Below are 26,809 nucleotides of genomic sequence, written 5' to 3'. Positions count from 1 at the left end.
ACTTTACAGTTATCATTCTTGGTGTGAGCGGGCCTTAAAGGACACTAATCATGGAATCCTGCCTCAGAGTACAAATCAATTATTTAAAAAACAACTACGATTTAATTTGTTGTGAATCTGAGCTATAAAGTCACAAATATCTTTTTATGCATTGGTTTTAAATCAGAGATGTTATTGCATGTAATTGTGACTTTATTTGTTGTGACCTCTTATCTCACGGTTGTAATACATCTGAAAATGCAATTAGGCCTATAAATATTTTTTATCTTTAACTTTCTCACCATTACTTCAGGTTTTTTTTTCTTCCTTTTACTCTCAGTCAAAAATGGACTCCAGTAGTCCAAGAGAAGGAAAAAGGTTTTAAAATGTAGTAGGATTTCAAAAGTAGGATTTGAAGAGTGTAATTCATGGGATTCTGAAGTTCTTGTGACACAGTCACATTAAGATATCGAGTGTAACAATATTTTACTGAGATATAAAAATAGAGTCTGACAGAAAAAGTACAACCCAGTCCATTAGAGTGACAAATAATTATTATTAGTAGCACAACCTCTGACTACAGAACTGAATCAGGTTAGACACCATATAGAATGTAACACAGATCGAAACGAAGCTGTGAAGGACAGGCTTACATACTGTCCAATGTCACATACACTGTATAAAAGGTCATAGGTCAGGTCTTTTTCACAATGCACAACTTTTGAAACTGTTTTCTAGAAATGTTGTCAACTAAAAAATGGTTTTCCATCAGTTGAACAATTGTTATATTGTTAAACAACACTACAATTCTTTGAATTCTCTCACAGCCTCGTTTCCAATCCTGTCATATTAAATATGGCACTAGCTTGACTAGTCTATAGACCTAAAGGAATGATAGTTTGCAAATTGAGATGCAGCCACAAATACTGTCCTGCAGTCTTAATGTAGAGCAATGTCCTGTGAATGATCACACAGCTGATGTCGAATGAGTCCATTTATGCCACAAATACAGTTCAGTGCAATAAAACACATTGTGCGCAAGTTAGGTCCGACTAGTGAAGTCTTCAAACACTTTGTAGATGCTTTCACTTTCTATCGTCTATTATTCAGCTGTGATTTAGTTTGTTGCAGCAATAGAAACTCCCACGAACAGCTACTTTCCATTGCTCTGGGCATCAACTTGAACTGATGTAAAAGCCAACCACTGTTTGACATAATTTGAATGGGAGCGTCCCACGCCATCCAGCGATGAAGTATCGATCTGCTCGTTCCCATCGAACGCAGAGGGGCTGGAACAATCAGACTCCAGAAATCCACTGTCTATGGTGTCCAAATCCAAACCCATTTGTGGGTAGCCGTCATCGGACTGCTCATTAGAACCGAAGGAGTCCAGCGAGACCTGCTCCATGTTCTCCAGATCGTGCTCCTGTAGATGCCAGTCATCAAAGTCTGAACCCTGTAAACTCCTCCTGCCGTCCGGTACAAGAGGCTGTCTGTCATTCATCTCAGCCGCTCTCTGATCGGCGTCTTTGTCGTTGAGGAAGTCCTCTAGGCTCCGCCTTTGGATATCACTGGACCAGTCAGCCATGACGCCCTCCTGACCTGATACCGTAACGGTGTCCATCGATATGTGGCCGCCGGAGTGTGCGAGGCCTTGACTGTTGCTGCCGTGGAAGTAGAGTTTAGATGAGTTTTGACCCGCCGGACCAAAGTCCCGCTCGCCGGTCCTGTTAGCAGGTTCCTCTGAGCTGTCATTCTGCTGCTTCTCACAAAGCACCTGCAGAGTGGTGCTCTTCTCAAGGACATCAAAGCTGTTGAAGGTCAGGACTGGTCCGACCCACCTCTGAAATAAAACACAAGAAGATCCTTTGTCATAAAAATACATTTCTGTATGCCCCTCTCAAAAATCTAAACACAGTTTAATTCTTAAAATCATTTTCATCTCGAAGAGTGGTGTGAAATATATACACTATCATTCAAAAGTTTGGATTCAGGAAGTCTCTTATGCTCGCCAAGGCTGCATTTATACAGTTTGTATTTCAATATTTCAAAATATTATTCTATTTGAACATATTATAAAATGTAATTTATTCTTATGATTTCAAAGCTGAATTTTCAGCATCGTTACTCCAGCCTTCAGTGTCACGTGATACTTCAGAATTTATTCTGATGATTTGCCCCATGAGAAACATTTATTGTTATTATTATTATTATTATTATTATTATTATTGGAATGATTGGTGCTGCTTAAAACTTTTGTGGTGAACCGTGAATGACTTTTTATATATATATATATATATATATATATATAATATATATATTTGTATATATATATATTATATATATATATAAAATATATTATTTGTATATATATATATATTATATCTATATATATTTGATAGAAAACTTCTATAAAATTATAAATGTTAGTAATGTCGCTTTTGATCAATCTGATGCATCCTTGCTCAATATGAGCATTCATTTAAGACTTTCCATATATAAATTACATATCTTAAAGCTGTATGAAATTCTAAACCAAATGAACTTATGAACCCATGAACAAATTAACTTGTTAAAACACAGATTAAGATCAAACCACTTCGTCACAAACGACGCCTACTATAATGCAAATGACTTCCCTAATCAACTTAACCATCATTTCCTGACTTTTAAAAATGTGTTAATAAAAAAAAAATTTAAAAATAAAAAAGTTAATTCATTAAATGATTTTACATCCGTATGAATGGCTAGTAAATGCTCCTTAACACATTAATTCATAAATCACAAAGCAACATTTGTCGAGTGTTTGGTCCACTCAGAATGAAAACAAATTTTCTAAACACGTAACTGTACAACGACACATTAAATAAATAAAATAACACAAGGTTAAAAAAAAAAAATCAACGTTCAGTTATTTTAATCAGTCAGTTTGTATCATATTCTCAGAAATCTATTTTAGAATAAGAACGGTAGGAAAATGGAACGGTGTCATGGAACAATTTAGAGCAAACACAGAGTAGATCAAAAACACTTATCCCACGAACACTACTGTTTTGACACAGTATGTAAAATTATTTTAATTATAATTATATGTCATTTAATTTAATTATATTAAAGTAAATTCTTTTGGAATTATATATTTAAAAAAATAATAAAGATGACAATGTTTTAAACCTTCGATTTGATGTCACACAGACCTCGCTGTTGTTGATGCAGCGTGTTACTGACCCCTACCGGAAAACTTGTTCAATTGCAGTTATAAAAAAATAAAATAAAATCATACAACTGCCACAGTTCCTCAGTAAGAGTTTTACCGAAACAAAGCTGGTGTCACAAGTCTTGCAGGTTCAGGATACGGCCACATTTCATAACGCTTAGGATTTAAAGAAATCCTCAAACTCCTCAGAAATGCTGTTTCTATTAATATCTTGTCAGAGTTACTAAAGTCCTCAGAGGGACAAAAATAACTCAAGAGGTAGCTCTCAAACCTTTTTATTATATTTTTGTTGTGCCAAGTCTGAGATAAAGGGTAGTACTTTCAGCTCACTCTAGCCTACCCAGCGGAATGTTCACTAAATTCCCCTTTAGTTAAAAACAACTATTTATAACTACCCACCTTATCAGAGTTTAGGTTTGAACTCATAGTACTTTCCATTAGAGGGGAAAACTGCTACTTTCAGTTTTCATGTTTAACGCAATCTCAGCCAAATGTTAAGTGAGCCCTCCTGTTCCTTTGAAGCCCCTACAGTCTGACTCATTTGACAAATGTCACATTCCCCTCTTGCAAGTGAGGTTAAGCATGTCGCACTTCTGAAAGTCCCCTGATAAGACATGTTATCGTGCTCACACACGCACACAGAGACTTCTGCTTGTGCACCAGAAATGTATACAAAGTCAAAAGAAAGCATACCTTAAAGTCTCCTTGATGTGAATTGTAGAGTGGTGTGAAGTACTCATGAGGGCTTGGGATGTGTTGCCATAAGAACAGCTTTTTGATGGCCCCTCTGTAGATGCAAAAAGACAAATGTTACAGGGCTGAAGTGTAGTTTGGTGGGTGCATTAACAGGCTGCTTTTCTAGGACACAAAATCAACTCCGCATTATTTTTTATAGCGCTTTATACAACAGAGACTGTTTGGAAGCAGCTTCACACAGCATTAAAATGTGAAAGTAGCCGAATCAGTTATGCACACTACAAAAATGCGGCAAATCCAAACTCTGCTAAAAACACATGCTGATTGGGTGCCCTAAAAAAGAAATGGAAACCGTGGCTGTCATGAGAAACATCTAGCTTTATCCGCTTGCAGAGCTTGTACGTTCGACTTCCTCCAGTTTTTGGCCTACATGAAAATAGACCGTCTGCAAAAACATATCTGCTGCTGTTGTGGTTTTCGTGAACGTGGGAGGTGAGAAAGAACTATTCATATACGGTAAGTGCGTCATATCGATTACTGGAAAACTCATTTAGAGGAGGCACTATCGAAATGTAAGATCACACTCGTCTGTAGTCTTTTATTCAGGCCGCCACTTTGTGGGATATCATCTCAGTACATCATCTTTTAAATTTTTAGGAATGAGTGAACTGATCTAGATCGTTTTAAAGGTTAATACGGGCTTCACAGATGTATGACTTACAGATAATAAAAGTGACTCATGTGACTCATAAACTGACTAACAGTCATAACAAAACAGGTTTGAGTTTGCTTCACTTCTGCAATTTGTACAATTCCCTAAATGTGCCTCATGGCCTTTACAAGGAGCCAGACTTCTTGATTTTAATTTGGACTTTCTCGAGTAAACAGTTTGTACTGAGAAAGGTCATTTATTTCAGCCTAACGCATATCTGAACTGAAACAAAGTGAAATATTAGACAAAATAAAGCAAGATTGATACTCACAATTTCCCACTGTACACAAGCAGCACCACCATCAAAACAGGAAGTGCCAACAGCAGGAAATAGAACTGTTCTGACTGTGAAGGGTCAGATGTCCATTCAACACTGTTGCTCCATTCACTCCACATGGATGGAAAAGTTGAAGGATGCACTGCAACCTTAACTTCTGCTACATACTGCCTTCCTGGCAGGAGTTTTTCACCGCTGATAACCAATGATTGTTGTTCCTGCTGCAGGACGTAAATTTGTGCCGTCTGAGGAAGCATCACACCGCATTCAGAAAATGTCAGTTAAAGATTTTATAGTATGCATATAATGACACACACATAAACAAGTTTTACCTTCTCTGGGTCACTTTTAGTTCGTAACCGTACTGTGTAGTATAAGTCTTTATACAGAAAGTTTTCTGTATAAGCCACATCCCAAGTTAGGTTATAATCTCCACCAATTTTTGTAATATTTAGGTTGAACGGTTGTTGTGGTTTAACTATGAAACAAAAAGAAAACCAATGTTAGTGCACTGTACACAAGTAACCAAGACTATTAAATTACAATGGGGTCCAAAAAGCCTGAAATCGCATTCAAAATCTTGTACCAAGCTCTCATTTTAACCAGAATGTTTTAGGATTTTTACATTTGACACCAAAAAGGTTATGTTCATTAAAGCTCAAGACTGCTCTTCGGAACAGATCATGCTGGAGAACATTTTGTCAAAAGAGGATAAACCAAATACTATGAGAGCACTGGCGTTCTTGAACATTTGGATCTCCCTGTATCCACTGCATTATGCAAAGCAGAAGTGAGGTATTTTTTTTGGTGAACATTCAAGACTTCTGATTCACTAACCACAAAAATAGTTCGATAAAAAAGAACAGTTTGCTGTGTACAGCATTATAACATCATTTCTGTGCTGCTAAAAAAAATAATCTGAAGCAATCGACAGCGGAAGTCTCCGAGTTACAAAAGCCCACCCACGCTCTAAAAAATTAGGCGGATATGACGTTTACACCAAGTAGATATCAGGACATACCAAATCTGTATAAAACAATATTTTCTGAGTGACTCTTTGCTGGGGTCTCCATATTGCCTTGTTTGGTTATTTGTGTGACTATGATAGAGCAATTAGTATCATAGGACATTATCATTTCCATATCCTCTGGCTCCATTGTGCACCAGGACTGTGGCGCTTTGATAGTGCAGCTCCCATTTGTAGCATAATATTCATCCCTGGAAAACATGAAAATGTGCCAATTAAATAACATGTAGCTCAATTGTATTGGCGGTTTAAAAACAATGAACAGTCTAGACTAGGTTCCAGCAAAATGAGTCACTTTCTGACTTCAAGTAAGAACACGTTGTGCTAGATCTGTACCTGCAATCTGCCGCAACATGACAAGAAGCTGCTCCTGTCGAGTCAGAATTGGAGCAGTTGAGCATGGAGATAAAGTCTGTGGTGCAGGTCACGTTGCACACGCCATCATCTGCAAACAGTGATGTGAGAGGAAATGTGGTCAATTGAGCTACAGAAACGGTACCATTTCTCCTCAAAGCAACACCTGAATAGGTCAAAGGACACCCAGCTAAATCACTTTTACTGCTACATCCTTTTGAGGGTGTCGTGTTTAATAAATGCTACGTCTGCACTTGTTTTATAAGATGGTTGATGTAGACAAGAGGGATGTATGTATTGCAAGAAATATACACTTACTGCACTTAATAAGTCCACAAATCCCAAGCAAGGCTATGGCTTGCCATAGAGCCATCATGTAGGAACAGGGAAAAAATCTGCGGTCAGCCCTGCTCAAATGCATTGTAAAGAGTCCACATGCAAACTGCAAAATAAGTACATACGTTTTTGTACTTCTGTTATGTTTTAATTTGTTGTCATTTAAATTCTAAAGTTAACCAAAACATTAAAACAACAGCAAATGTAAGTAAAAAAATATATTAAAAAAATAACACACACTTTACATTTTTTTATACATATAAAATGTACGACATGACAATAATGTATGAAATATTTTTCCTCTTAAGCCTCAATACGTGGTTTAGTCTTTGATCAACATATTTGTATTAAACAAGAAGATATTGTAGAGTTCAAAAAGATGCTCGAAAGTGCCTATAAAAGAAGTAGAGGAACATTAAAACTTACCTTGATATTGTTCCCATTGAATCTGTTTACAAAGATCTCAAATCGGAGTGAAAATATTCAATTCTTTTGTTCTCAATCAAACACCAGTCGTACATAGCATAACTCTTGACATTTATACCATGCCAATCTACCGATCAACATGCACAGTCAGAGTGCTTGTGACGAAAATATGACATGAGGGATGTGGTTGTGGTTAAACAAGAGCCTATTTTCAGATGCTCCGCCCCTGGTGAGACCAATTAAGGGTATTTCCTGTTATGTAGGTGTTGTCCTCAAGGGCCTGATAAAAGTGCAGTGTCATAAAATTCTGATTTTAGGGGGGTCTGGACAGTTGATTACAGATAAATCATGGCTTGGCATGAATTAAACAACACTGAATAAATATAAATGAAAAAGCAGTGATGATGTGTGACATTTTATATTGTGGTGTCAGTGCTGATGTGCAGTACTGAATTAAACAAAACACTGTCAACAATTACATTATGTTTGAAACATTAGACTCTAATTGTTATCTCCTCAGTCATATTTACAAAAAGAATACATGTGCGCTTAAGAGCTAAAGCTGCGTCCCAAATGACATACCATACACTCTGAGCTTATGCACTATGTACTCAACCATGTAGTGTTTGAATTATCAAAGGTTATTTTGTCATTCATAATTGGAGTATGATAGCCCCTCCCACTTCGCTACATAATTAAAAACAATTGAGTGCATGAAGTGTCCGACATTAAACACTAAGTTTTATTTATTTTTTTGTTGTTGTTGTTGTTATTTTAGTCCATTGTCCGGGTTTTTAAAGTGCATTAATAAAAACTTTTTATTTTTGTATATTTCAGCGTGAACGCACTACTCGCACTATTCATACTAAAAAACATCCTAGAATAGTGCGTAAGTACGCAATTTGGGACGCACTCTTAAGGTCCCCTGAAGTGCCTCAAAACAAGCAGCTTCTATGTGGTGATGTAATTTAAACTGAAACAGGAAGAGAGGGCAGGACATATCGAGCAGCCCCGCCCCCTTTTTAAAGTGGCTCATAGCATTTTGATTATGCTCGGGCCAGGAACATAGAGCTTGGTATAGCCGCATTTGACATTCGCAGCATAATAGATTACCCCTAGATTCAATACGAAACTCTTAGTAAAGAAATAAAATTAAAAAAAATTGTGATCATGATGAGGCGTTGTAGTTGCAAAAGTATTTAATAAATGCTGACTCACACATATGAAATGCCCCATGCAATCGCATCTCTGGATCAGAGCCAAAGTCTGGATGTGCGCTGCCACAGTTCGCGTGAAACAATGTGTAACCAGACCTCATTTGCACCAATCGAAAGCATATTTACACTGTCTGAATCGTTCCCTATCACCTACAATGTGCACTACTAGCCATTGCATTACTTTGGTTGACTAAGTATTGTATTGTATCGTCTTGTATTATTTTTTTTTCTGAAAATTTCTGTCATATGCACACAAACTGACAGTCTACTGATTGATAAACTACTACTAAATATTATAGAAACTTAATTTTCTGTACAGTTGCTTTGCGATGATTTGTATGGCAAAAAGCGCTATACAAATAAACTTCAATAAATTTCACTGTACAGGAAATACTACACTGTGAACAAGTGACTGATCTCAGCCACAGCTTCGGCATCTATTAAAAGTGCAGAAGATTTTATGAGAAGATGAAGAAAAAAAAACATTGAGCAGTTGTGGCTTATATCTTCTTAATCCGAATTGTGTCAATGTTTTGGAGCACACTGCCTTATAGATAACCTTAAGACTAACATATTGATGCTAACATCCAAAAACCTGGTTTCATGGGGACTTTAAGAGATCCTATAGGTGTCTTAAGAAATGCCTGACCAAAATGTTTTAAAAAGTCTTAAATCAAGGGGTTTCTCTAACTCAGTTTGTAAAACATGCAGTAAAAAAGTTGAAACATATTGTTATTGCACTAATCAAATATTATTAATGATTATATGTTAATCAGTTTAATTGTTTTATTAGTCAATTATCAATTATTTGTTCTTAGTTTGCCCTGATTTGGACATTCAGGTGATAATCATCAGCTTGTGTTTATAGATAATAGCTTGCAACTCATTTGCTTCTAATTAAAGTATTCAATCCATTCAGTTTAACTCGTTGATGAAAGTTTCACACAGGCATCTGCGTGTGTCCTCACGGGTCCTAATTATCGTGGGTAAATGTCTGTTTTCTTTTTTCCAGGAGGGAAATTTCGATAGATTTTTGCTTTGAGTTTGCCTTGAATTCTCAATTAAACGGTGCTTGGTCTGGAGTACAGCACTCTCCTTCACTGAAGGTATGTGATGTAAAAACCCGAGTTAATTTCTGAACATGTACTGTAGTTTGCGGTGTTTTTGTTTGCGGCTCTTGTTAGCTAACATAGCCAGCTATGCTAGGCTAACAGTGTATATTCACACCTCTCGTGACGCGAAAAACTACAGCACCCATGCATTATAATTTAGTAGATGCATGCGTGTAGAGTAAACCGTTATGTCCATGTAGTTTTTACGCGAGCAGTTAATGGCAACAACGCGTGCTTTGGCTCATTCAAGCGGTTAAAGTGCGCACTGAGGGATGCTCGTGTGCGGAATATGCGCATCTGACAGGTCCACGCGTTCAACGCGCGTTATTCGCTCATTACTGTAATCAAACCTAGATCAGCAGGATCAGATCGCTTTATGCTAACTATAGAAGCCCTGAGTTTAATGTGCATGTTTAAACCTTCACGCCTTTGCAGTCATGCCGTGTGTGTGTGTGTGTGTTTTACATCTATCTATTTAAGATTTTAAGTGTCCGCAAAACACATTGGATAATGGTTATCACTTCCTCCTATTAAGTCACCCCCCCCCCCAAAAAAAAAAAGAGTCACACTTTGTTTTGTTTGATTAAACGGTGGTTTTTGGATGCGTTGGTTATGAGAACAGCTCACATTTTTAGCTTTTTCGCTTCTCCATTTATATATTGTTTTCTCACGAGAGACTTGTACTGTGCATCTTCGATAAATTTTAATTTTCCCCAAATGATAGCAATGAACACGCTTGTAATGATCAAGTCTGCATGAAATAAATTCACCTCCTATGCTTTTTAGATTGAATATTTTACACTGTAAAAATAGGGATCAATGTACTGAATTACTTTTACAAGTGTATAGCCTGCAGCTTTTTTTTAAATTGTGTTTTAGGGTTAATAGAATATCAATAAAATTAATGAGTAAATTGGGTTTTTTTTTTGTTTTGTTTTTTGTGCATATGTTCAGGGCCTTGAGCTTTTGGTGAAATGTCAAACTTGCATTCATTTGTGTGCAGTGCCAACACTTCAATATCGTAATCAACAGCCACTGGACAGAACCAAGTCCTTTCCTACTTATTACTGTTTAGATGATCCATTATGCTGTATGTCACAATACTGGCCTCCGAAGATGTCTAAAAATGTCACTTTAAGGGGTTGCATTAGTTTTTTCTGTGTGCATGGTGCACATTTCTCTTCCACTTAACCTTGAAGTTATTTTCTTACAGTAGTTTATTTGTCTTGAAAGTTTATTGTAAATCATACCCCACTCTTATTGGTTCTTTTTTGACTCATGATGAGTATCTAACATTAGATGTTATTAATCTGGAAACCTTTTTGCCATTTCCTGTTTTTCATGTCATTGCATTGAAGGGAGAGCTGCACTATTCCTCCTATTAGAAACCCCATTGGACCAGGGTTCAGAACTGTATTAAATCGGGAAACCTATTAAATGTTTGCTGTTGTGAGTGTATTACACAACCTATTAATCACTTCTGGTAAAATTAGAAAGTAAAGTAAAAGTTATACTCCTCATACGTAATCAGTAATGTTGAGAAAATTCTTATTTGTATGACAAAGCCAGATTGTGTACTAATGGAGATTTGTGAAACGCACTATCATTCTGCACTAAACAGTGTAATGTTGCATATCATTATTGCTGCAATTTCACTGCTGCATGTTCTTACAAAATAGAAACTAAAAAGCTCTCTATATTTGAGACACTATGGTGACATTTATTCATTGGTGTGAACCAATGTGGTTTTAAGTTTCACCTTTTATGGTAGTCTCAACCAATTGTATGAACAAGTTTCCAACTTGATTTTTAAGATCAGAATGCAATACTATTTTGAAAAATAATATTTGGAGTCTTTTTTTTCTTCTCCTCAATATTCAGTCTTGTAATAACTTATAAAGGCTCAATATAAAGTTGATTATTGACATAATGCAGTTTTTGTAATTGCACACTGATTGTGTAGCTTTACAGACCCATGCAACTTATTGAAGAGACATATTTTCCATGTTTTCCAGATTTTCAATCATTTTGTGGGCCACAAGTCATGTCTGGTATAGCGTTAAGTCGTCTCGCCCAAGAACGGAAGGCTTGGCGGAAAGACCATCCTTTTGTAAGTATGCAACGTTTCCGATCATAGATGTGCAGCTGTTCTACAGAATTACAGAAAGGGAGAGGTTTAAGTGTTTCAGATTCAACAGGTTTAGAGCATATGTATCAGTTTCTAATCCACGTTTGTTCGAAAATTTAATTTAGAGTTTTTCGTATTTTCGGAGGAAAGGCACTGAAGGGGTTAATGAAGGGGAGTATGTTCCATCTGTGGAGGAGAAACTGCTATTTTAAGATGTCTATTATAACTTATTCTGCTGAGACGTCATTATTGAAATTGTTGGGGCGTATTTGCTCTCACAAATGAGACCACAGATTAAAGAAAGTTTCTAGAGACTGACATTTTAAAAACCTTTGCAACCACCCACAGGAATTATAAAAAAAAAAAGTATATCAGTGCAGCTTGAAAGTTTGTGAACCCTTTAGAATTTTTTTTTTATGTGCATAAATGACCCAAGGCATAAATCGATTTTCACACAGATCCTGAAAGTTGACAGAGAATCCACTCAAAGGAGACAAATATATACTTTATTTATTTGAGAAAAATGGTTAGTTGTTAAATATTTCTCTTTAGCAAAAGTAGCTGAATCTTTGCCTTCAGTATCTGCCAACCCCCCCCCCCCACTTGCTGCAAGTAACCGTATGTAATTTTTCTTGTAACTGCTGTAAGAATTTTAGCCCATTTACTCAGTACAGAAGTTAGAAGTTAGCCTGCAGTCCTTTTTGAAACCTTATGGACTTTTACATGTCTTTTTATGGTGCTTTTCCACCGTATGGTACGGTATGGTTCGCTTTTTTTGGGGGGTTACTTTTTTTTTTTTTTTCGGTATTTGTGTTCCCTGGGAATTGAACCCACAAACTATTTGTGCTGCTAACACGATGGTCTACCACTGAGCCACAGGAACACCATGCGAACAATCCCACCCACGGTGATGTGATACTACTGCAGTGGAAATGCCAACTGAAAAAAAAGCATCATTAGAGTGTTAGTTGGTGGACCACTCCTGTGGAGGGTAACAGTTAGTGGTTAAATGGATCGTATTTGATCTGTGATTCGTACTGCCCAAGCCCCATGGTTCGGCATGCATGTTAACTGGATTAATTATAAAATTAAACCATAATGAAGTGAAAGTTTAACAATTGTACGAGTTTGCGTACATAAGTGATGTTAAACCATTTTAGTGAAAGAAAAGGCAGAATGGAACTCTTCGTTACTTGCCCACGCTGTTTTCTATCACAGTCACACAAACATGAAGCTTGCACACGCAGAGAGGTGCGTTTGACTGCGCACAAACATTGAACTGAATTCTCTTTCCTGACTCATTCACTCCTTACCTTACATTGCCGCCATCAAGAGTGTCAAAAATCGCTCCGTCTGTGCTGCCAACAATGCTGTAGTAAGATTTGTGGACCTTCTGATGTAGATCGAATGCTTATCTTGTATTTAAAGTGGCCGCAACTCAAACAGGCTTGTTGATCTTTTGCAGACTGACGAAGTATTACGATCCTTTACCTAATGTATAAAGCACTAATACCACACTGTAAAAATACAAGTAAACTCTTGATACAAGTAAAAGTCCTGAATTGAAAATGTTACTTAATTTATAATCAGGTATAAACATTAATTAATGTAAGTATAATCAGGAAAATTAATTTATCCTGTTAGCCAACACCCCCACCCCTTCAGCGTGTTACACGCATAATTTTGGTGTCTTTTGGAAAGAAGCCCCTTTGGGCTGTATTGAAGGGTTCTACAAACTATTTTAGTCACTGAACATACCACTGCATATTTTTTTTTGTTAATTATTGAACTATAGACAGAAACTTAGACATCATAAAAGTGATTTATTTGAGCACATAGCTCAAGAGAAAGATACAATAATAATAATTTGAGTAAGAAAAGTAAGAGATTTAACTTTGTATGCCAATTACAGAACATCCTGAGATTGCTAGAAATGCAGCATTTACAATGAAAATACGTGCTGATGGCCAGTTAGAGATGGTAATCATATAAATGGGCCATAAAGTCAATAAAAATAACACTATTCATATAGATGGCGTTCACTTTGATAGCCGTGAGCTGATTTACAGTCAAACAGATGGTAATCATGCAGCTACAGGCACATTTAACAAAACACACTCCCACATACCATATTTTTCGGACTATAAGTCGCACTGGACTATAAGTTGCATTTTTTTTTTTTTAGAACCAAGAGAAAACCTTAGTCTACAGCCACGAGAGGGTGCTCTATGCTGCTCAATGGTAGGCTACAGGAGCACTGAGCAGCATAGAGCGCCCTCTCGAGGCTGTAGACGGTAGTGTTTTCTCTTGGTTCATTTCTCTTGGTTCATGTCAAATTAATTTTGATAAGTCGCACCTGACTATAAGTCGCAGGATCAGCCAAACTGTTAAAAAAAAAAAAAAGTGCGACTTATAGTCTGGAAAATAAAGTATATAAAAAGTTGAAAAATAAAGAAAAAGGACTATCCTTACGTTCCACCTCCATCAGATGACTGGTGTGTCAGAGCGTGTGTCGCGAGACAGCACCAGAATTCAAATTAACAATCTTCTGTCTATCTTTAGTTCGGTGGACCCTTACCTTTCTAACTAAACTGGAATTTACAGCTGTGGATGTGTTTATGACTCGTTATTACGACGAATCTGGTATGTACTGCGTTTTTCGTTCTTCATGTTTTGATGTGTACTGCTTACACAATTCTAGCAAATAAATTTCCAATGGAAAGCTTAAAGAGAAAAACCGCGATCTATTGTCGATGATTGAGGCTTAGATCTTTATGATGGGACAAAGTTTAATCTTGACAAACTATATATCATTTCTTTTAATATATTCGTAAATATTGACAAGTGCAAACAAGGACGTCGGGGTGCAAGTTAACAGGTTAAAGGTTTAAAAGTTAACTGGGACTGTAATACTATTATGATATCATTGGATTTTTATTACTATAACGTCAATGCACATCAGCAAGACAGCAACTCGCCAGGAACACCAACACCTTGGTCCACGCATCATTTTTATGTCCCTGTACGCTAGAGCTGTAGTCAAGTCCGGCTTTGTCGAGTCCAAGTCAAGTCCAAGTCCAGGACTAGTCGAGACCGAGTCAAGACCGAGTCCAAAGAGGTTCGAGTCCAAGTCAAGTCCAAGTCCAAAAGTTTCGAGTCCAAGTCCAAGACCGAGTCCAACTGAAAGAAAAAAGGGTCCTCTTCAAGACCACATACTTAACTACTGATAATGTTTATGATGCGAGAGAAAGCATATCTCCTATTCTAAGAAAATAATTTTACATTATTATTTGTAATGATCAAAAAGCATGTGCAAAGTAACAACTCTGTAGGACAGGGGTCTCCAAACTACATCCTGGATGGCCAATGTCCTGAAAAGTTTAGCTCCAACTGGCCTTAAAACACCTGGAAGATTAGTGTGTCTAGTAAGAGCTTGATTAGGTTCAAGTGTGTATAATTAGGGTTAAAGCTAACAGGGGCGTTAAACAAGATCCTGGGCCCTATGCATAGGCAGTCCTGATGGGCCCCCATGGCCCCCACCCATGAAAATATCCAGGTAAAAATATATATATTTCAGATTCATACTTTTCAAGGGCCCTCTCTTCCTTTGGGGCCTTGCTAATGAGTGGTTTTACCCCCAGTCCGACCCTGGGAGCTAAACTTGGATAAACAAACAAAGTTTGGAACTGTAAGGTCAAATAATTTTTATGTACTTTATTTTTTGTTGACATTATATCTGTGGTCAAAAATGTATATGACTATGCCTAATTGGCACAGTGCACAGACACACGCAAAGCTCGGGATATGACAAATGCGCCCAGCAAGGCTAGAATGGATACGTTTGGCTCTACTGGACATGCGCACATAAATACAGCGACATTTTTGTCATACTGTGCTAGTGCTTGCATAGACTAGTCGAGCTCTGTCGGAAACAATCGACTACTCCAGCATGTACTATTAACCATAATTCACACAAAGTGTTTGCAAGTACGACGTGAATTTTAGAATTACAATATTGCGTGGAGCTGTTACTATATGACCTTATCTATGTTGCATGTAAAAATAAAATATGTAATGTAATAATTAGGGTTGTGCCTGAAGCCGAATACCTTATTCGGAATGGCAAGGATAATGACTTAAAAAACGAATAACGCTCAAGGAATAATTCTGCCTGAATACTCGGCTAAAGCTGACAGAGTCTGGTGTTTGCTAGATAACATGAGCCAGGGCATCAGCGCCAGAAGTGAATGAATGTAAACTTTATGAGTGAAAAGAGAGCAAATCAAACACCGCATTGTTGTCGCCTCTCTCTCTGTTTATCTCTCAGAAATCAGAGCGTTGCAAGAGTAATTTTACCTATAATAATACATCATAGCTACACGTTATATTATTTGTATATATTTAAAAGGCAAATATTGAAAGCTTAGGCTACCATGATACGAATGAATGGAATAAGCACAGCGCGCTCACCAATCAAACAGCCGCGCTGCGCGTCTCAGTCTCTCAAAAACCAAATCAGTTCTCTCTCAAGAGTAGGCTAATAATCAGCTTAGATACGGATACATTGTCTACTTGTCCTACATGTTTGCATATTTACCTTTTGCTGGTTTGCTCGGCACACACATCTGTTTAGTGAAGTTCATTAACATTAAGACTCGCTTAAAATGTTCTGCGTAATGAGAATGTGTGCATTGAATAGATTCAGTCGTGTTCAAATGATCACTAAACGTTTGTCATGACATCTCTCTGCTTGCATGATAAATATTATTTTAGAAATTAATAATTATTTCAGTTTAACACGACATACTTGTTCAGTGATAACTACGAAAAAATATATAAAATGTCATAACAGTCTTATCAAATAACTGTACGATGTTGTATCCGAATGCAGATAGGAAAAAATTTGTGATTGTTACAGATACAAATACTGGCTGTTACATGAAAATGTAAATATGTAATGTCATATATAAAGTTTTTAAAATTTACATATGTAATTGTTGCATAAGGCTATACATTAATACGCGTTTATTGATAAAAAAAAGGCTATATAGGTAAAACACAATCTAACAGGTAGAAAATTAAATTAGAAACATCTAAACTTTTCAGGTCGCAGTATGTGCACCAATGGTCATGCACATCCTTTCCCGGAACAATACTGAAAGCTAAGGCAAGATGGAGAAACAGATGATCATAGTTGTACAAGGATAGCCATTTTTTAAATGAATCTATTAGCAGAGCTACTGCAAGTGATTTTAAGTGCTGGAATTCCATTTATTCTTTGCTGAAACTTCTGCGTCATCATGGAGAGCGGGTCATGGTTGCCCAGCAACAGCAGACGCCACTGGAGCGCAAGCGGAGGCTACAGAGTGCTTTGGAAATAAGGAGAGCGGCGTGCCTAGCGTTTTCCACACGTTTTCAGTCGCGACATCATGCAAATGTGGTTTTGTTTTGAAGGAGAAATTTTTTATTTTATTTTTTTGCTGGACTCGGTCGAGACCAACTAGAAGACTTGGCGAGTCCAATGGCCAAGTCCGAGACAAGTCCGAGTGCAAATTCAACGAGTCCGAGACAAGTCCAAGACGACAGAAAAATGTCTCGAGTCCGGACTCGAGTCCAAGACCGGACTCGAGTACTACAGCCCTACTGTACGCAAACCAACGTATATTAATGGGAAACCTGCCACGGCAATAATCGACATCCATTTTGTTTTGGAACTAATGTGGTCAGAACTAGGGTTGCAACTAACGATTATTTTGATAATCGATTAATCTGTCGATTATTTTTACGATTAATCGGTTTATGTACTTATATTTTAGTTTTTTCCATTTTTTCCCCAAGTAAATTATTAATAAAGGGTCTTTATCATTCAGCATAGATTTTTAAGAGATTTTAACCATTTTGCATTGTCATATCCTCATCAAAAATATACCTGGAGTTGTTTTATTATGTTAGTAATCCTTTGTAGAACTCTTCTGCAATCAAAACACTGACCCATACTCTAGCAAAATTCACAAGGAGATTTCAAATATTGTTTTCACCATGGCAGTCCTTAGAGCTCCTAAAGTAGTTTAACATCCCAAACAAAGCTTAAGGAATCTTTGAGAACATATTTTCACGAAGTATAAGGATAAAACATAATAAAATTGCAGTGCATTGTATTTTATTATTTACTGGGAAAAAGCTTTATAGCTTATGCTGTGAAATTGTAAACAATCCTTCGAAAAAAAGTGCCAATGGCATGAAACCTGAATGGAACTCACAATTTAAAGTAAAATCCATCAGAAGGTTGTCCAGAAAAAAAAAAAAATTGGGACACACAAAAAACCTGCTGTGTGAAAAAGAGCAGTGAATACTTAGAAAAGAAGTGCATTTTAAATATACTCAAACATTTACCTCTCTCATTCAGTCATAATTAGGCTGCAAGTCTGAATTATGAACTGGTAAACGACAAACTGATCACATAACATGTTTGTAAAGCTTTAAATGTTAACTGTTAAAAACAATGTTATCAGCTTTTACGACTAAACATTTGCAAACAACCTTGTACTGGAGAATCTGCACAAATAAAATTCTTAGGGGCCGTTCACATATCGCACCTGAAAACGCGTGGAAAACGCTAGTCGCGCCGCTTTCTCCTTCTTTCCAAAGCGCTCGGGCAGAAGCGCCCCTGAGGCGTCTGCCTTTGCTAAGCAACCATGACGTGCCCTCTCCATGAAGACCCGGAAATTTCAGCAAAGGATAAATGGATGCGGTGTGGACGCGCCTGGAAAAAAGGGCGCATCGCACCGCGTCCGTGTCGCAACCGCGTCGCTTCCATTATGAGAGTGCATACTGCGCGCCTACATAGGAAATAACGAACTTGAGCACGCAAAAGACACGATACGTGAAAGGCCCCTTAAACAGTTCAGTAGTGCAGAGTTTACAGGTTACTCTTCATTTTGAAGGCTCAAAGTAAAGTACTCCCACTTCCCGCTGAATGCTGCAGAGACGCTGTTTGGGAAGCACGTGACATAAAACGAGGCCAGCTATTGGCTATTCGCTACTTCACCTGCTGTACTGGCTGAGTAAAACCTCCGGTGGCTCATTACTGCCACACTTTGGTCACCGCAGATTTGAAATATGCACGAAATGAGCCGCTTATGGCAAATAAAATTTATTTAACGACGAATCGATTACTAAATTAGTTGAGAACTATTTTAATAATCGATTTTAATCGATTAAATCGATTCGTTGTTTCAGCTCTAGTCAGAACCAAAGTTTACAAATCTGCGTTTTCTGGAATCCTCTCAAGCGGTGGACTTCTATGTTCTGATTTGTTGCCACCAAACCGCGTCATAGCTCACTACCCTAAAATTAACCTGATTTCAACTCTCCTTGACGCTCTCAATGGCCAAGTTGTGCAGTGCTGCTTTTCGCCACTTCTTGACTCCGGCTCACATTGAAAATAATGACTTCCGGCCACTTTGACGCTCTCATTGGCGGCGGAGTGAACGCACAGTTCAGTTCAGCTATATTGGATCTGTGTATCAGGTCTTAAAGAGGCAGCAGCCTTATAATACCTGCTGCTGTCATTATGCTGAAATCACAAAACGTCAAATCACAATGTTTTTGACAGCTTAATCCTTTTTATTTTTTATTAGTAATGTACACCGTGAACACTGAAGTTTAATTTTACACATTACTTTTCTGTATGTGAATACTAGGACTGAATGATATATATATATATTAGTAATCGAACCAGATTTACTGACTAGATGCTCATGATCATATCGTTAGATATATCGCCCAGCCCTAGTAGTAAATCCCCTTTGTTTGCCAAAAAAAGTTAGCGTTATTTTCAGTAATTTAAAAGATTAAATTAAATGTTTCATGCCTTCATTTGATAACAAGAAAAGTTGATACACAACACAGAATTTGAGGAAAAAAACGAAACAAAAAAAATTTAATGGTTAATTAGACTTGCTTTTTGAATAATGCATTTAAACAGAAAAAAACTGAATCCAGAAAAATTCAAATGGAAATAATGGAATCTGGAAAAAATTCAACCTAATTCAGGGAAAAAAAAATAACAAATTTTGTGGTAATTTCAACATCTACTAGTAGTATGAATCAGTTTTTTTTTTTTTTTTTTTTTTTTTACACCGATCTAGTGAATAGCGACCTTATTTGTAACCTTGTTCTATTTTTAACATTTTAACTGTGTTCCTGTGGCTCAGTGGTGGAGCATTACGTTAGCAGCACAAAAGGTTGTGGGTTGAATTTAGGGCTGAAACGATTCCTTGAGTAACTCGATTACAAAAAATGATCCAGGCAAATTCCTCTGCCTCAAAGCCTCTTTTAATTTATTTTAAATCACACGTCAGGTTCTTTCGCAATGATTTTTGTCAATGTGACAGCGCGTTTACGTCACCCACAAAGCGGAAGGAGACACAAGCGCTTCGTCCGAAATCGCATACTGCAAGGAGTCAGCAGTGTTTTGATTTGAGGGCATGGGCAAACGTAAAGAGAACATCGTGGCGTGTGTCCACTGCAAGATAGAGCTGGCATACCACAACTAGGGCCCTGTGATTTCCGCGATGCAGAAAACGCAGAGGTTTAAGGTTTAATCACACAACATTTCTTCCATGTTTTATTTTTAATAGTAAATCCCCTTTGTTTACTAAAAAGTTAAGTTTGCTTAATTTTCAATAATTAAAAGAGAAATTAAATTAATGTTTTGTGTTTAATGTCCATCTAAGAAAATGCTTTTATTTACTTAAATGTACTTTTAAAACTTTATTGTCCTTGTTCACAGTACAAGTACAGACAGAGAAACAATGGGTAATAATTAAATGTTTATTTTTGATGTATGCATTGCATTCTATGCATTTAAAAAATAAAAATTTCTGAAAAAGGAAACTTAGTAGTTCATTTTAAAAGACCCAGGAGGCTTATTTTCTCTTGCATAATTAATTTTGCACTTTAAGCAAAAACACATTTATCCGATTAACCGATGAAATTTTTGGTAGAACACTCGATTACTAAAATATTTGATAGCTACAGCCCTAGTTCAATTCCCAGGGAGCACATGTACTGGTCAAAAAAAAAAGTGTGCACTATAATTGCTTTGGATAAGTGTCTGCTAGATGCATAAATGTAAGTTGTACTTAGTGCTGTGTTCAAAATAAAGCTGGCCCTGTATTGATATTGTGTAACGTGCACGGCAGTGGACAGTGCTTAATTTGAATACAAGAACACGGTTTAAAATTTAATGGGAAAAGTGCGAGGTTTATAATAATAATAATAATAATAATAATAATAAAATGCTGCATAATATATAGGCTACAACAAAGTATAATCTGGCCGCAAAGGAACACAAACGGGGTTGCCTGATATAAAGAGATGTTATCCATGTTATCCAAACACTGTGCAATATGGAAATACCTGTTAAGCATGTCACTAGTCTTTGTCAAACTGGCAACCCTGTGCAACACGCTTGCTTTGTGAAAACACCAGTTGGCTTACAGTTTAGCAATCTCCACTTCCCCACTATTCTCAGAACATTGTAGTTCATCGTGTTTTATTTACACGAGAGGGAAAGAGAGGAGGGAGGCTGTGCACGTATGAATTGCCTCCGTTTTGCCACATTTCTCTATTAACAGTGAAGCTGTGGCTCTAATTCCTTTTAGAAACAATTGTTACCAGCTCCATGTTGAGGAAGATAATGTAGCTCTTGAGCGATTAAGCTATTTATAGGTTAATAAAATATCGGGACAGTGCTAAAAAGTTTGTTCCTGAATGTCTGATTGCATGCAAAGCGTGATCTGTGTGAGCGTGTGTGTGTGTGGGGAAGATACAGAACACTTTCAGAAGACTTTACAGAGGAATTAGTTTAAAAGTAGAGTGCATTAATTTTTATATATATGTGTGTGTGTGTGTGGTACAGTTATTGAGGCCCTTCATATTGCAGAGGTCAACTGCTTCTAGTTAGCAGGGTTTCATAAATGGCTGTTTTACTAATTTCTACTGTGGTTCAGTGCTGTCCTGTATCTTAATCTATCGTGGCCTCTGTATCGTGATTCATATTACATCGTGACTGCTGGTGATACACAGCCCTAAATGTACCTGATGTTCACTTGTCTCTTTAATGTTTGAACTTTCTTAGGCTGAGAGTTTTTGCTGTGGTATCATACTTGCGGAAAGCAAAGTTACATAGGTGTGTGGGTTATTATTATTTTTTTTAAGTATTTTTTTTTTAAACTATCCAATCAGTGACTCAAAAACAGTAATGTGATGTGAACTGTGAGATTTGTGATCAGTTGAACCACTGGTAACGGGGGTCTTGAATTTCCTCCATTTGTACACAATCTGTCTGACTGGATTGGGGTCCAGACTCTTTAGAGATTGCTCTAAAGACATTTCCAGCTTGATGAACGTAAACTCTTTTTCTGAGGTCCTCCGATCTCCTTTTTTTCATGCCATCATACACATCCACAAACATGACCAAACTTTGATGGATCCCTGTTCTTTAATCAAAACCGGACACATTGACACCTGTTAGTCATCTCACAGATTAAAAAAAACCCTCTGAACAGATGGACTCTAACTTCACCTTCAAATTAACCACAAATCCTAGAGATTCACATACTCTTGCCGCTCACAGAGATGTAATATTGGATCATTTTCAGTATACATTTTCCATCTCATTTGTTTGATTGGGTTCTGTCAACTTTAAAGACTTGCATGAAAATTTGATTTGGGTCATATTTGTGCAGAAATGGGGATTATTCTGAAGGGTTCACAAGCTTTCAAGAAGCACTATACAATATAATTCTGTGTGTACATTTTTATTTAATTTTTTCTCTCTCCTCAGGGTTTTGTAGCTGTACCAACAAAAAACCCAGATGGAACCATGAACCTGATGAATTGGGAGTGTGCCATCCCTGGAAAAAAAGGGGTAAGTTTCAATCTGGATGTAATGTTTGTGTTCTATGAATACCACATTAATATTTCAAGTTTGTAAGACCCATTACTATTCACAACTAGTATTTTCTTTCATCTTAAATGTCTGTGAACTCCTTGTATTTGTGTGGTTTGGAAAAAAAAGTTTTTTTATTTTTGTTTTAAGACCTTGTATGCCCTTGTATTTATTATGAATGAAGATAATGGTAACTTAATTACTTTTTCCTTTTCAGACACCGTGGGAGGGAGGCTTGTTCAAACTCCGAATGCTGTTCAAGGACGACTACCCTTCCTCTCCACCAAAGTGTAAATCAGATGTTTAGTGGATCTAATTTTGTTTGTACTTTGTAATCTGCACATTGTGTCTAATTCTGGCTGGTTTTTATAATGTGACTTCTGCAGGTAAATTTGAGCCACCTTTATTCCATCCGAATGTATATCCGTCTGGTACCGTATGCTTGTCTATATTAGAGGAAGACAAAGACTGGAGACCTGCCATTACAATCAAGCAGGTGAGCTGTAAAGGTTGGATCCTTAAAGGTTGCACCACTTTGTAAATGGATGGACGAGTTTTTAAATGCTCTTTAAATGGAGCAGCCAGTAACAAAGTGTAGTTCAAGATTATTATGTTTAAGGATGAATTATAATTCATTGGATTTCGATTTCAGGGATTTATTTTTTTCTAAATTGAACTTCAGATGTCATTGATTTTGTGGTGCATCTTAAATTCTCCTTAAACCAAATCTTCCATGCAATCCTGAAGGGGGCAGTGTTATCTCATAAAGCTCTACAACTGATTTATGTTTCTAGATCTTGCTAGGAATCCAAGAACTCCTTAATGAACCAAATATTCAGGACCCCGCACAGGCCGAAGCATACACAATTTACTGGTACGCACCTCCAGTTCAAATCTAGTCTTGCCTGTTGAGACCGGAAAGCTTATTGCCTGTGTTATGAATCTTGTGTTTGCGTTTCTGTTTCAGCCAGAACAGAGTGGAGTATGAAAAAAGGGTCCGAGCACAAGCCAAAAAGTTCTCGCCGTAAACCACAAGATTTCGCACCGTATTGGAAATGGGTTTTGACCAGGTCTCCCTGCCCCTGTAACTCCCCCCTTACAAATCATATCCACTTTGTACTAATGTACTGCTGGGCTTAAAGAAATGAATGTGTCGTGCCATTGTCAATCCACTGATTCTCATCATAACAGTCTCTTCCTGGGGGTTTTAATTTTGGCCTTTTGTATAGTATCTCTTTTCTTCATATTTGGGCAGCAGAGATGCTCACACAAAGTTGTGAGTTATGGAAGTTTCTTCTTTTTTTTTTTTTTGGGTGGGTAGGGTTACTTGGTAACAGTGCTACATATTTGCAAAAAAAATAAAAAGGCACAATAAACATCATCCAGGCAGAAGAAATGATATTCCACGGATGCAGGAGGTATGAGCATAAAACTGCTTTCATTTTGCTTGATCTTTTTTTTTTTTTCTTTCAGACTGGCCTCCTTAGTCTCTTTCATAGTTTTAATAATTTAAACCTTGCTATTAATGTCAGTATTTCAACTGCTGTAAAATGATACTTTTATACTTTTCTTTACTTCGTGTCAGTAGCGAGATTTCCATTCCTGATGCAGGCAGTGTACTAAGGAAGCATGCATTCGGTATGATAGCATCATGCTGCCTCGGCCGTCTGTGTTTTGCAAAAGAAGGAAAAAAAAAGACTTAACGTAAAAGGCCTCTGAATCAAATGGTTGGTTAGTTAACCGCTGCATCAGTCTCTTTGTGTTCATATGGTGTTTTGTTCATGTAAGTGTATAGAGTAAATAAAATGTTTATACAAAGCCAGTTTGAGAATGCAGGCATGTTCTTCTCATGAACAGATTGATGTCAACCATCTTGAAAGGTAAGTCTTCTCATGGTTCTTGATCATGGTCACTTAATGTTTAAATGGCTCTGGAATGAGGTTTGATTTACTGCCATATATACACGTATATATTAGTGAATGATGGCAAAAACAGAAAGTTGTGAATTTGAGTTAAACATCTGGGAAGAGCTTAAATTGACATGACAACTCTGGAAACGGTTATTGATTTGCAGTTATTATATACATTATTGTCAATATTCTTTTATTTAAGTATGAAATAGGCAGAAGTGAGGAAACATTTAAAGTCTGATTTAATAATGTAAGTGTTTTATAAAATAACTAGGAGACAGGAATTGGAACAATTTTATAAACTTGGAACTTAAAGTAGACACCAGAAAATGGAAACTTTTAATGTTTAAATGGTTAAAGACGCTTCATTAAATGTGTTGGTAATTAATAATAATTTTCAAATTCGTAGTATTTGTGATATCAGTAGTTTCAAAGTTATAATACGCGTGATCTCTTTACTAGTTTTATGAATCCTCCTGTTTTGAACGTGATGGTGATAATATAACCAGTCTGACAGTGCCATCTTGAGTGCATCATTTCGTAACTACAGGAACACTGGTAGTCTATAAATTGGGCTTTATGTATACTGAGTGAGACTAATTGTTATAAATTCAAGGCAACGTATGGGATTAGGTGGAACTTTTGTAGTGGTGGTATCTGGTTTGAGAAACAACCAGATTAAATATGATGGTGTTTATTCATTATTGGTATCAGATTTAGCAAAAGCGTTCTAGGCTCGATGCTGCCTAGCAGCTGCAGACCAGGACCCCTGCTTGGAAGGTCAGTGTGTTGTTGGGCTGTTTGTTAACAGCCAGACACCCATGAGAAAAAATGCTCTCTATTGAATGTTAAAGGAGTAACAATGGCTGGCCTTGAATTTGAAAAGACTCCCCATTGAAATGAGAAGTTAATGCAGGTGAATTTCCATGCTAATTATGTATTCTTCCTCACAAAGGTAATGTTTAATCACGCTGACATTAACCTGGTAAGCTGTTCTTACTGCTCTCATTCTCATGAGATTTGCAGGTACTGTGAGCTTGTCAAAGCTGTTCTGATAGAATGAGGAAAACCCCTGGACTCCAGCCTCTCGCGGGGTCAGCACGATTATGAATATTTTCTGCATGCTGTCTACAGCCTGAGCTGTAAGGAATCTGCTAGAAACTACTAAGGGGGGAATCATGTCTGTATGGAGACAGAAAGACCCACTTACAATGTTATTCTGCTAATTGCAAGAGGAGAATGCTACAATTTATTGGTAATTACTGGGTTTATTTAGCTTTTTGAAAGCTACTTTAAAATTCTTGGCTTTATGGACTTAAAATTAAATAAAAAAGCTCAGCTTTACTAAAGCTGGCACACTATAATTAGTGGTAATGTAATGGTAAACTGCTGTTGATTAAAAAAAAACGTATCAATTATGGTATGAAGCTCATGCTTTTATCAATAAGGAAATTCACAAGGACTCGCAACAGTTTGAAGTTAAAAACGTCTTAAAAATGGATTTGTTTTTAACAAACATGCACATTTTCACTTCACATGCTAATAAATAACTAGCAACCACATAGCAATGCACTAGAATTATGCTGGCTTGTTTTGCATTGGGGGGGGGGGGGGGGGCGGTCTTGGAAACTAATTGGACTAATATCATGGCCCGCTATAGGCTTTTAAAAGCAAGTATCAATTTGCATTTTGCTAATTACAAAGTATAAGACAAAAATGTCTCCAGAACCTTTTAGAGTCATTTGTCTGTCTTAAGGGGTTTCCTGCAGTAACCTTGTTGATTTGTCATCTTTGAGTAGCTGGTTAAATAAGATTAACACACAATGCAAATGACAGTTCTGCAATGCAAATGAAATCATTAGCAATGTTCTACCCACATCTTCGACATCATTGATGCAATTCTCTCCCCATTTCTGGAAAGGTGGCGTTGATTATTTTTCTCAGTCACGCTTCATAAATGCTGATTGCCATTTAGAGACCTTTAACTCCTGACATCAATTTCATTTCTAAATGACTTATTTTCTCTGTATCCAGAATCGCTGCATGTAATATCTTTTTAGAAATCACTCACGGAATGTAATGGGACAATTTTAGCCTACATGTTCAGGTGTCACAGATTGGTCCGAGACCAGGAATAGATATACCTTTGATGCGTAACTGTATTCCCTTTCCAAACCATTTTTTTTTTTTTTTTTTTTTTTTTTTTTTTTTTTTTTTTTTAAACTTTAAAAACTGTGGGGTCGGTGTTTCAAATCTTGATCCAGCTGGGGCAGTGCACTAATGATGTGCCCATGGAAACAGACATCATTGGGTCATTGTGAACCTTTTCTTCTAATCAAAAACCAACAGATATCTGCAGTCATCCACCAAGGGATCTACCACACATTATATAAGGCCAAGAAGCTGTCATTTAATATAGTGGGAATTTAATTATTTGCATATATCGATGTCTTAGATTAGA

The 26,809-nt window shown here is 37.0% G+C and overlaps 2 protein-coding genes across 2 annotated transcripts; one reads left to right on the top strand and one right to left on the bottom strand.

The window, feature by feature from the left end:
* Positions 1-515: 515 nt before the first annotated feature.
* On the bottom strand, positions 516-7,200 carry LOC127953251 (interleukin-21 receptor). The gene is made up of 8 exons (XM_052552261.1): positions 7,025-7,200; positions 6,581-6,704; positions 6,245-6,353; positions 5,903-6,099; positions 5,214-5,359; positions 4,876-5,126; positions 3,890-3,983; positions 516-1,822 (listed from the first exon to the last, which is right to left on the bottom strand). The coding sequence occupies exons 2-8, from the start codon at positions 6,681-6,683 to the stop codon at positions 1,133-1,135; spliced, it is 1,590 nt and encodes a 529-aa protein (XP_052408221.1). The 5' UTR covers positions 6,684-6,704; positions 7,025-7,200; the 3' UTR covers positions 516-1,132.
* Positions 7,201-9,136: 1,936 nt separating this feature from the next.
* On the top strand, positions 9,137-24,260 carry LOC127953257 (SUMO-conjugating enzyme UBC9-B). Its single transcript, XM_052552268.1, has 7 exons — positions 9,137-9,347; positions 11,369-11,463; positions 22,334-22,417; positions 22,656-22,728; positions 22,825-22,934; positions 23,233-23,312; positions 23,406-24,260. The coding sequence occupies exons 2-7, from the start codon at positions 11,398-11,400 to the stop codon at positions 23,464-23,466; spliced, it is 474 nt and encodes a 157-aa protein (XP_052408228.1). The 5' UTR covers positions 9,137-9,347; positions 11,369-11,397; the 3' UTR covers positions 23,467-24,260.
* Positions 24,261-26,809: the final 2,549 nt, after the last annotated feature.

The sequence above is a fragment of the Carassius gibelio genome, chromosome B3, assembly GCF_023724105.1.
Source record: "Carassius gibelio isolate Cgi1373 ecotype wild population from Czech Republic chromosome B3, carGib1.2-hapl.c, whole genome shotgun sequence".
Lineage (NCBI taxonomy): Eukaryota > Metazoa > Chordata > Actinopteri > Cypriniformes > Cyprinidae > Carassius > Carassius gibelio.
The sequence above is the reverse complement of the archived record's forward strand: the minus strand, read 5'-3'. Positions and strand labels throughout refer to the sequence as shown.

Bases quoted from the DNA above. Each gene is read 5' to 3' on its own strand.
- LOC127953251 (XM_052552261.1), bottom strand. From the start codon at position 6,683: ATGCATTTGAGCAGGGCTGACCGCAGATTTTTTCCCTGTTCCTACATG. The intron at 6,100-6,244 runs GTACAGATCTAG...CATGTTTTCCAG, and splicing joins CATGTTGCGGCAGATTGCAG to GGATGAATATTATGCTACAA. The intron at 1,823-3,889 runs GTATGCTTTCTT...GTTTTATTTCAG, and splicing joins CACATCAAGGAGACTTTAAG to AGGTGGGTCGGACCAGTCCT.
- LOC127953257 (XM_052552268.1), top strand. From the start codon at position 11,398: ATGTCTGGTATAGCGTTAAGTCGTCTCGCCCAAGAACGGAAGGCTTGG. The intron at 22,729-22,824 runs GTAAATCAGATG...TGACTTCTGCAG, and splicing joins CCCTTCCTCTCCACCAAAGT to GTAAATTTGAGCCACCTTTA. The intron at 23,313-23,405 runs GTACGCACCTCC...TTTCTGTTTCAG, and splicing joins GAAGCATACACAATTTACTG to CCAGAACAGAGTGGAGTATG.